Genomic DNA, 11913 nt, shown 5'->3' on the forward strand with positions numbered 1-11913 from the left:
TTTTCTCCATTTGCTTATGTTTCAAAATCTAACCTTAGAACAGAAACTGCAAAATATAGGTCAGCTTTTTTTTTTTCAGTTCATAGGTTTCATTAAGCAATGGAATTAACATAATCCTTTCCTAATTACCACAGCTACCGATGCTTATCGCTTCTCTACTTGAGAATGTTTAAACTAAAGAAGGACCATGCTATGAAGTACTCCAGATCTCTGATGGAATATTTTAAGGTAATCTTTATTCTGTTTAATTTATTGATGTGAAATGAAATTCATACCAGCAGTGAGAGCTCTCACAAGTATAACTGCATGGCTCAGAAGTCCCACATTTAACCTCTCCCCTGGGAAATGCAGGCAGGATGGCGGCCAGGGAGTGGGGACAGAAGTGATTTGGGGGATTTTTGGATTAGCCACTTGATTCAAAAGACCATGCTCAGCAACTCTACTAAAATAACATTATTCTCAACGCCATGTAATGTTTATACAAGTTTCTGTAAAGGAAAATGATTCTTTCAAGATTTCAATGTGCAAGTGATTATGAACTGACCCCCAATGAACCATAATAAAGCAATTATTTAGGCTTTACTTAGTTAAATTTAGATTTAAATTCAGCTAGATAAGCTGAATCTTATTGCACACTCACAGATTTTTCACTCTCCTTTAACTGACGTCAGCTATCTCCAGTGTAAGTCTACTTGCTGCCTTGCAACTTCGGCTCAATATGAGCTGCCTTTAGCACTCTCCTTTTATTTCTGAGGAACTTCAGATAATCGTGTGTAAATCTTAAAAGTTTTCCTCTGCCTTGAAAGAGTGGGGACCAAGTGACTGTTATGACTCAGTGATGTTTTCCTTTACCTTGTCAAATGTTGTTTATCCAGTGTAAGAACAAGTTCTCACCTTCTCTAATTTGGGAGAACAGAATCTTTCTGCAGTTTTCCAAGGTGTTGATATTTATATTTTACTAGCTAATGCTGTTTGAAGTATACATTAATTCTTGTACTTGATTATTATATATTATTTTGTAATTATGTAATTGTACTGCTGTGACAGCCCATGGGTCTCTTTCTTTCTTTTTTTTTTTTTTTTTTTTCAGCCTCTTTGAATTTGGCCCAGGTTTTGACATATTAGTACTGCAATGCACTAAACATTGTACCACTGCAGTTTTAATATTTTCATGCAAATAGTCATAAAACGGTTATTCTGTTGTAAAAGTCCAGCATGATCTCATGCTAGGAACCACCATTCAGCCCTGACTTCACCATTATTCTCAGTGTGTGTGTATGTCTGTAACTTCAGTAATATTTCTCCTCATCTTCTGCTTAAATTGAAGATGTCCTGAAGTCATTAGGTGTTCTGTTGTCTTCAGTGAGTTTTCAGTCAGGGATTTGCGCAATAAAATTTCAACTAGACACATTTATAGCCTCAGCATTTTCATGAAGTGCATTCCTTCCACTTCAGATTTTATCCAGGATGGGTATAGGCTGTCTCTTACAAAAATGATTATTAGATAAATCATTTGATAAACTTTAACTGCAGAAAGCAATGATTTCTTTAAAAAAAAAAAAAAAAAAGTGGGGTGATTTTCTGTTCCCTTAAAGCCCCTTTACTTTCTCTGGCTGTGCAAAGAAAAGACTGTATGTGCAATGAAGAACATATTATTACTGTCAGCATAAGACTGTTTGACTGCGTCTGTATGGAGAATCTGTTTTAATGTAAATGAAAATAAGAGGGGAAAAAAAAGGTAATAAAGTAGACATACCAAAAAAGCTGATATGGGACTTTCCAGTTGAAGCTGAGTATTTCAGCTAATGTTACTGTGCATATGCTATGGGCCACTGTAACTCATTTGCTAGAAATAGTGTTTGAGCGTATACAGATTCAGGATCTTTTTGTAGGGAAGACATCCAAGGAAAAAAGACAAGAATGGGAGCTGTTAACTATGTATTAGTTTTGTATTGCTGCACAATGTTCTCTGTTCATTGGCAAGAATCCGTAATACAAATTAAATGGATTAACTATTTTAATAGAGTTGTTATTCAAAGTTTTGCACAATTTTAATTATGGAGAGCAACCCACTGTTTACACCAAAGCTGAAGAGGAGTATTTTTATATAATTGTTTTTCATACTTTTCCTCATAGGAACTTTGTCCAAATTGAAAACATTTGGGAACAGAACTGGTTCTGATTAATTTCCAATTAAAAGTCTCAAATTGGTATTTTTGACATTTCAAAGCAGAAAATAACCTTTTAATCATAAAAAAATAATTTTGAAATTTAGAGAGAACTTGAGTTATAATATAGCCAAAAAGATAAACGTTTAAAATTGAAATCGAACCTTTTAAAATCAGCAGAAGTGACATCCTTTTATTCATTCCATCTATGAATTTCAGGAAGATGTTTAAGTTTTTGGAAAATGTGTTGTCACTAGTCCTCAGCAAAAATATTTCAAACATTCTAGTTGTCAAATAACTACCTCCCCTCAAGATCTAGTCTTGAGATACTCTCTCCAGACACTGTCGGGAACAATCCCCAGACAGTAGAAACTAATCTCAAAGCTGCTGCTTCATCTCTGAAGGCTTTCCAGGGGAGTTTAGCATCTCCCTCTTTCTTATGTATGAGTGGGTGGCAAAAATACACAGTACATGTGCTCTGTAGTACAGAACGTTCCAGTTCATGCTCACATCTTTCATAAAACACAGTGGCATGCTGTACAGGAACATATAACCATGGCCAGTGTTATGGTTTGGGCAGTTTTTTTCTGCTTTGGTCAATCCTGTTTGGCAAATTCAGCTATGTTTTAGAAGTCGAGCATAGGATTTTACTGTCAGAGTGAGCTGCATGTCCCTTGTCTGCTCTGTGCTCCACTGGATCTCTGTGCCTCATGTGCAACGCCGTGATTATAGTAATCAAATGAGTCTTGTAATAATAACAGTAATACTTGTATTACTTGCAGAGAACTTGTAAAATTTGATTGAATTTTTACTGTGTGCTGACTTCTTTGCAAGAGAGCTCAGAGTGATTGTTTTCAGAGAGCACACACAGATAGCTTCAGCCCTGATCCTACCGCTTCTTACAGGAACTAGAAAAGATACTATCCAGTCTGAGCAAGACTGGAAAAAATCTGTGCTTTCTTGTTGCTGGGCAGTCTTTGTACTGGGTTGTACAAGGTGCTACACAGATGTGAAAGGCAGATAGAGTAAGCAGGTAAGGCAAGTCCATTTGTGCAAATAAAATACATAAAAATAAGAGCATTCAAGCAGATCCTTACTTAGAAGTTTTATTTCTATCTGAATCCCAAGCCACCTTCCCTTGTAACTTGGGAGAATTGCATTTTGGTAAGGCATCTGCAAGAATTCCTTTTGTTTCTGATTAAAAATTGCAGGTCCCCCTAAAGATAAGGAGTCATTTGCACTCTGAAGAGCTGACTTTGTAGAATAAGTTTAAGTGGTAATTAAACCAATTCTTTGTAAACTCTGTCTGATTTTACCAAGGCTTTGCTGTATCCCCTCTTTCATCAAGTGACTTTTATGCTGCTGGTTGGAACCTACCAGTCACCCACCAGCCGTTTAATTATGAGAATGATGTGCAGTGCTGCTGTTCTGCTACACGCACTGCAGCTCTTCCTACTAAAACAGGGAGTGTTGAACCTTTAGTCATCAGTATTCATGTACTTCATCTTACATCTCCTTTATTTACCTTTTGGTTTTGTACTTGCAGAACTCTTCAAAAGCCTCACAGGCCCCCTCACCTTGGGGCGGCAATGGAAAGTGAGTATTTTTTGCTATGTATTTCTGTCTGGGAACAAGTGTTTCTGGGGAGGGAAGGGGAAATGTTTTGGTATCTCTAAAGGCAAAATCCAGGCCATGATATGTGGTTTGGAAGCTACAGGTATGTTGCTAATATCCAGCAGGTAGAAAATGTTCTTCTGGGCAACAAAATTGATCTTCATGGATAATGTTCAATATAGCTGCCTTTGGCTTGTGGGGATAAGTTTCCTCTGGGCTAAATTATTAACCCATGTAAGCCATCCACTGTGGGTGGAAAGGAAGAGCTGAAACACACCTTCTTTGTTCAAAGCTCCCTTAAGTCTAAAATCAGCTGTGGTGGGTCCGTGCTGAATTCTTTGACAGTTTGCTTCTCCAGCCAAATGAAGGCCATAAAAATATCTGTTAATTAGCTAGCAAGTACCATGTCATTTCAGGAAGCCAAAGTAAAGTTAACCTTCATTGCAATGATTTTTCAATGATTCGTTCAGTAATGAAAGACCAATGAATTTTTCATTGATATATGGTAAGTGCTGATTAATAAAACTGAAGGCATAATAGTGGTAAAAATGTTAGGGCACTTAGTCAACCAATTATCAGAGGCTTTATACTCATGTTAAAACATCCTTGCTTCAAATGTGAAACCAAAGTAATGCAGTTATGGTCTGCTGTTCAGTGAAGGTGCATTGCTGCTGCAACCTTGCCTATATCTTGTGACATCCATTTCCACCTGGCACACATTTTTCCTGCTCCTTCTCCTGGTCATACATACCGATAAAAGAAAGGAGAAGGGCTTTACCTTTCTTTCCTTCTTTATTTGAGTAGTCTGAAAATGGTTATTGTTAATGGTCTCTTTCTGGTGATTCATAAGAAGAAATGACTGTTAGGCACTCCTGAGGAGCCAACTATGGAAACAAAGAAATACAACTGTAGAAGGGGTTGAAATTTAGCACACAAAGAATTGAAGTTTTCATACAGACTTTTTTCTGAATCAATGCAAAACCAAAACTTGTGAAATTTTTCTTGAAGAAAAATATTGTCTTACATAATTCAAAATATTTTTTTAGTGTGCGTGTGTAGAATTAAGTATAGATTGTAATATAAACTAAAGCAAAAAAAATTGCTTTAAACAAAAACTGAAAATGTATTTTAACAGTGGAAAAGCAAGCCCTAAATTAAATCATCCAAAAATCTCTCTACAACCTCCTGAGGAGGAGAAGTGGAGAAAAAGGTATAATTTTTTTCTCCCTTGTAGCCAGTGATAGGAAGTGTAGGAACAGCACAAAGCTGCACCAAGGGAAGTTCAGACAGGACACTAGGAAAAATGTCTTTACCATGAGGGTGGTAACCAGAACTGGCTTCCTAGCGAGGTGGTTGATCCCCCATGCCAGTCAGCGTTCAAGAGGCATTTGGATAATGCCCTCAAGAACATGTTTTAACTTTTGGTTAGCCCTGAAATGGTCTGACAGTTGGACTTGATGGTCTTTGAAGGTCCCTTCCAACTGAACTATTCCATTCTATTAAGCCAGTTTATCGAGGCTTTTAAATGTGAGTGAAACCTTGTATTGCAATAGAAATACAGTAAGGGTCTACATCAAGTTTTAGTGCCAAAGTAGACCACTGGAACATCATACCTCTTTGTTCCTTTAGAAATGGCTATACCCATCTTTTATTACTAGAAAGAAGCACTTAGAGGGGAAGAATAATTAATATGACAAGGTCTTGTTGTAGTGGTGTTATTAAGACACCAGTGACCCTACACGCAAAGACCTCCGTCCACATCCAGGCCTTCTGACCCCTCTGCCCTCCAAGTGAGTCCGAGCTGCCATATAGCTGCCAGGTGTGTCCTAGTGGGATCAGGGCTTGCTGTAGGCCTGATGCTGCCACTGGTAGCACGTGCTTTGCCTTCCTCAGGGCTACTGGCTCTACAGTATCTTTTTATCCTCCTGCAAATTTGTACCAGGTGGGAGGAGAAGTCACACTACAGAGAGACCAAACACCGTCAGGGTGTGGCTGGGGACAGAGCAGCAGCCTGGTTCAAGAAGGGGAGGCAGCAGGATATTCTTAAATCTTTTTTTGAACAAATCAAAGCTTATCTATCGCCATGAAGTGTTGTCTGGCTCAGGATCTCACGCCATCCAAAATCTCAGCTTGGCTCGCTGGAACTTTTGTCCACTTTTGTTTGAAAGGATTGTGAACCTCTACGAAGTTGGCCCGAGTTCCAGGCTGGCAATGAAACAAGTTTTCCCTGGTTTCATTACAGAAATGTTTCCCACCTCTAGCGACAGAAAGCACAAAATAGAGAGATTTAATAGACTCACCACAGTAATAATGGCCGTGCACAACGGGGTAAATCCAATGAACAATGTGCTTTATTTGGCAGAAGTGCGTCAGCTTGTTGTAAGTGCCTCTAACAAAATACTCCTGGTCCCCTCAGATACTTATGATTTTTAACTGCTCCCAGACCTAATCGAGTAGAGTTCAGCTCTTCTGTGCATTAAAGACGCTGCGGCGTGTCAAGTAACCAGGATGCTTTGAGACTTAAAAATAAAACGTTTGTGCCGTAGGACATGCTTAAGCTATAACACATAAGCTGTGTAAAAAGCTACTGGCTGCTGAATTAACTTGTTCTCTAGCTCTGGAGAAAGGATGTATCACATCTTGGCGAGTCTGTTGTTGAGCATAGGGAATAGCAGGGCACTGCTGGAAAACCTGCAGTAAAAGCTGTCGCCATAAATGCCTTTTAGCCCAGTGCTGTGCCATGGTGGCAGAGTTTGTCCTACAGCACCTGGAGGGTGTCAGCACAGCAGGTCTGTGCCTACGCTTCACGTTTAGGACCACCGAGAGCAGTTCATAAAGCCAAGAGGAGCCTTTCCATACTGTTATGGGCTTTGGATCAGGCCCATAACAACTCTAAGAGAGCTTTATGCTGTCGCACAGTGTGAGGCATTGGTGGCCACTGCTCTAGGGGAGTCCTGGTGGCTTTGCTTCATGCAGAGCACAGGGAGCATCTCGGCCCCGCATTTCAAGTGTGCTCCACAGCAAAGCGAGTGCATTTGTTTAGGTAAGCGCTTCCAAAGGAGGGCAAGAGAAGAGATTTTTGGAACCCTTAATCTTGTTCTCTGAAACCAGTTTTCAAAGAGAACATCTGTATGTGAGCGCTCAGCGCCGCACAGCTTCAAACACGAGCTTGCTGTGCTGACCTCCACGCTGCCTGCAGCCAGCAGGTGATTCCTAATTGCTGGTGGTGGAATTAAAGGAAAATCTATATTAGAACATTAGTGCTGCACTAAGTAGGTAACTTAAAACACTGCTCTGTATAAAGCTGTGTGGATGAACTGTAGGCAATTAGAAACAAATCTCCATAGCCAGTCTTAAAGAATCCTATGGAGATATTCATAATCCTGTAGTACCCTCAGCTCCTAATACTGCTCTGCAGGGTGCTTTTAAGACTTGCACTTTACTTATTGTGGTGACTGTATTTGGAGCAAACTGTCATTGTGGTTTCCACAAAATGCTTTGATAATAAGCCAATATTGTACATTGAGTGTTTTCTAACTGCCATAGCAGCTTCTGGCAGCAGGTAGAAAAATCGTTACAGCTATGAGATACTTCTTTCTCTGAAAGATTGCTCTATTTTTTTGATAGATGTGTTTTTTGGTTTTGTGTGTGTGTGTTTTTTGTTATTTTTTGTTGTTGTTGTTTTTAAATAACAGGTTCATTTGTAGAGAGAATTAAATCACTTTTTATTTTCCATCAGTCCCAGTTTATAAGCTCTTCCCTCTCATATAACCAGGAGATACTACTGTGCATTCTCCCCTCGCTGGGGTGTGGAGTTGATTTTTCAAGTCCATTTAGGATGGCATCAAAGCGGTTGCATGCAAGGGGGTCTCACTCCGCCTTTGTCTCTCACAGGAGCACAGAAACGCCGTCACCCATGTCCCTGAGCCCGTCCCCCGTCAGCTCTGCTGGAAGCAGCGCGGGCACCGCCGGCTCCTCCTCGGCAGGGACCATCACCATCCCTCAGCGCATCCACCACATGGCTGCCAGCCACGTCAACATCACCAACAACGTCCTGCGGAGCTACGAGCACTGGGACATGGCTGACAAGCTGACGAAGGAGAATAAAGGTGCCTTGCATGGCTTCTTCCTTGTTCCCCCTGGCCCATCTGCTTTGGCTTTCTTTCCATTCTGGTAGGCGTTACTGAGGGTTGGGCCCAGCACCGCCACATCTAAGAGCACAACTGCGACAGCCTGAGCAAACAGACCAAATCTGCTTGCTGGTCACTGCAGCCAAGGCGTATCTTGTCTTGTCAAGCACAGAGGGGGGATGTGTAACATGCTGAATGTGGGGTTATCAGAGCAGCTGGCAAATAATTTAGTGAGCATGAGCCCCAAGTGATGAGAGCTTTTGAGTCTGCACATTCGTTCACAGTTTCAAGTCCTCATAGAGAACCAAGGTTATTTTCAGACTGCTCTGTCAACCAGTTTAAGACTATTCAAATGCTAGTTAGGATGAAAAGCAAACATTAGATGTTATGTTTATGCAGGGAGTCTGGGTAGTACATGTCCACTGAAAACCACAGCCTTGGCTCTCCTGTGGTTGGATTGCAAATATGCTTCCTTATTCCTAAAGCAAAATGTAAGTCTTTACCCCAGTCGTTTCAAAGGAGTTCTGCCAAGCAGTTTGTGCATGGGTTGTATCGAGTGTAGTGGAGCTGCAGAGATGTAAGTAAAGGACAAATATGGCCTATTTTTGGCCATCTGTGAACTGCCCCATGATAATGTAATTATTCAGATTCCAGCGTTGGGCTTACACAAATCGTTGACAAAGCTTTCTTTGACACTGGAGGTACAGAGCCTAACCGGGAAATATTCTCATTGTGAATTGGCTCATTCTCTTAAATTATACTGAGATCTCAGATGGCTGACTTTTCCTGACAAACGTGCTCGCTGCATGCAGTTTGATCTTACTCCCATTAATGTCAGTGGCAAATTTCCACTGATTTAGAGAAACCAAGCGTGAGATTTATAGGGTTTTATGTCTGAATGGTGGGTCATAATGATCTATCCCTGGATGAGGAACAATAATAGAAGTTCTGTCCAGTCCTCCCCACTGCTTCTTGCCTTTGTTCGCATTGGTTAATTTAGTAGCGTTTTGGATTTTTTCCATAGTTGCATCCATTTTCACAAAGTGTGAAAGTGATTCCCTGTCAAATGTACTGCAGAATATTACAGTGGGAATGCAGAAGGATGCTCTGATAGGAGAAAGATGGTGATAATCTTGTAATTAGCCCTGTGTGTTGTGGAGTTGTTAAATGTTCTGCTTGGTATTGAATCAAAATAGCTCAGGCATTCAGCCAGCAGACAGAAAATGTACCCAGCCACTGCTGTTATCAGTCCTAGAGCTGGATGAGAAAAAACCTGCTGACTCTTTCTGCCTCTTTCCCCCTGTGCACTTCTTTGTTCTCCTTTTGATTTACAATCAGATAAGCCTAATTCTGCAAAGCCATATAGGAGTAATCTTTATTCAGATGAGCAGTCCCCTTGACTTTAGTGGGACTGGCTGCATAAATAAGAGTTTCTCACACGAGCAAGATATCTAGGGTTGTGCCCTGTTCCTTCATATCTTGTTTCACAAACTGCAGCCTTGTTACAATGAATGGAAAGCTCATGTTACTTCAAATTTCATTTAAGTGTTATAATCCATTGGAGAGAGATCAGGGTTTCATACATGCTATAGTGCGTCTGCCTTTATGTTTTGTCTGAAAAGATACCTCATTTCTAATTAAATACTAGATTTAAAGTTGCATACTTAAACACAATTAAACTGCAATTCAAAAATGCATGGTGTAAGAAAAATACATGTATAAGAATTGCTGTGATAGCCTGCATTATATCACATGATGGATTTCATTTAGAGAAGGTTATATTTAAGACATTAGTACATGAGAAATGTTAGAGTTTCATGAAATCTACCTGTAATGATATTTAGCAGTTTTTGCCCGCATCTCTCACATCATTCAAAACACCAGTGTCTTGCTGGCTGGGACAGGACTCGCCTTTATCTCATGGCTACCTCTAAAGGTCTCCTGATTTCTATTTTAGGGGTTTGGGCAGTCAGTTCATCGTAAAAAAAATAAAAAAATCCCTGGGAACAAAATGGTCCCATCTTCTATTCCCCACTCACCCCCACCCAAATAAAATAAAATAAAAAGGAAGAACGAGAAGAAAAAGGAAAGTATTTAAGTGAAAACCAAATTTTCTATCAAAAAAACAGATCTAGTCACATTCTTTTTTTTGTGGTCAACTCTCATTGTTTCTGTTGTCTTCTGAATCACAGGGGGTGTCTTGCCCAAGGACGCGTCCCTGATGAGCTAACAGAGGTTGGGAGAAAAATGTGGCCCCATCATTGTAACGTCTAAAAGCCTTTACCTCTGGGTCTCACTGCTTTCATAGATGTTTCTTAGGTCATGCCTATGCAGATACAGGAGCTCTCTTCCACATTATAGGAGCTGTGAAGCCTCCCCTTGTGCACGGCTGTCAGCTTAGGTTTTGTGCTCCTCTAAGTGTGCCTGCACGCTCCCAGTTTGGACTTGACTCCTGTCCAGCTGGCTCTGAGCAGGAGACAGAAGCCTTTCTTGTCAGCCTGACAAAAGATGTGCCATTAAAATAAAAAAGCATACCAAGAGGGAGAGCAGCAGAACTGTGACCCGCCAGACTGATCTGGTTTGAAAAGGACGGCGCGTACATCCTGCCACGTACCTCTGGGTGGATTTCCCCGTGTCAGTAAGGCTCTGAATGTGAGGGAGAAGAGATGGAGTTTGTCACAAAACCTGTATCTGTAAGGCAGGCTAAACGGCAGACTTCCCAAAGCCAACCCATCTGCTGGTTCATGGTGGATCACCTAGAGTGTTGTTCACCATTTATAATGTCAAGCTCTCAGCTGACTTTACAAAATGAGATATATTTTTTAAGCTTCCAAAGATAACAGCACTTTTTCTCTACAGGAGAAAACTATCGGCTCTTCATCACTCGAGAGCTTTTTTGAGAAGTGTTTTCAGATTGGTAAACTGAAATTAGGCTTTAAGGTGAATTTTCAGTGTTTAAAGTATTTATTATTTATTTGAGCCCAGAATGAGATCACTAGAATGCAGGCAGGACAGCATGTTATTCCTCCCCTAAATTTATTGATTTCGCACTGGAGGAGGGGAATGAAAGACAGAGGAAAGAAGATGAAAAGTAACTGCTATCTGCAGCATCTGAACGCAGTGGTGATGCCCCTAAGCTTTCATTATATGCTTGCCTCCAGCCAAATCACTTTGTGCTGTGATACTGCTGTAGCTCCCACTCTGACCAGGGTCAGGCTGTCAATACTTAGATTGAAGACCTCAAAGCAGCGCTCGCTTGTTGAAGAAAGTATTGATAATATTTTTGTACCTGGCACCTGCTCTGCAGACCCGCAGCCTACACGGTGTCAGCTGGCCACGTGCCGCACGCTGGGTGTTCAATAGGGTGAGAAAGCGAGGTCTCAGGCACCGGTGGTTCGGATTGTTGGTTGTTATTTGCTACTGCACGTGAAATCTTGGCAATACGTGTATTTCTGTACTGCTGCCCAACACAATAACTTCTGTTTCCTGTGTATTGCAGAATTCTTTGTAGACCTGGACTCAGTGATGGGACCCTTAACGCAACACAGCAGTATGACCAATCTGGTTCGTTACGTTCGCCAAGGACTCCACTGGCTCCGCATTGAGGCTCATTTGTTGTAGTGACTGCTGCCCTGCTCATAACATCCCCATTCTTCTACCTCTACCAGCGCACAGACGATCACTGGTGGAACTCCACTCATTTCTGGAAGTTTATTCATGTAACTTCATTTTTATTGCCTTTTTTAATATCCTATCTATTGGAAGTAGAAGTCACCATAAATGGAACTTATGACTCAAGAGCAGTATGTGTTGTACGATCTAATCATTTTCGACAATTTTCTATGCCTTGTGTCTCCTGGATCCTGCCATCCTTATGTGCTTTATGGAACGGTACATTCCCTGCAGTATTGTTTTAAGTCCATGCTGCCTTCAAGTGAAAACAAAAAAGCACTTTGAGAAGATATGGATTCCTGAGAAATAGTACAAACAGTCTTAACTAT

The 11913-nt window shown here is 40.8% G+C and overlaps 1 protein-coding gene across 3 annotated transcripts in view; it reads left to right on the forward strand.

Moving 5' to 3' along the window:
- Nucleotides 1-11712, forward strand: part of AFF2 (ALF transcription elongation factor 2) — a 326239-nt gene extending 314527 nt beyond the window's left edge. For all 3 annotated transcript variants that reach the window (XM_082770464.1, XM_082770463.1, XM_082770465.1), the window contains exons 18-21: nt 135-228; nt 3715-3764; nt 7677-7891; nt 11412-11712. In XM_082770464.1, the coding sequence (XP_082626590.1) occupies nt 135-228; nt 3715-3764; nt 7677-7891; nt 11412-11533 (481 nt within the window). In that variant the 3' untranslated portion in view covers nt 11534-11712. The remainder of the gene's footprint in view (nt 1-134; nt 229-3714; nt 3765-7676; nt 7892-11411) is intronic.
- Nucleotides 11713-11913: the final 201 nt, after the last annotated feature.

Source organism: Aythya marila, assembly GCF_965140915.1.
Source record: "Aythya marila genome assembly, chromosome: 13".
Classification (NCBI taxonomy): Eukaryota; Metazoa; Chordata; class Aves; order Anseriformes; family Anatidae; genus Aythya; species Aythya marila.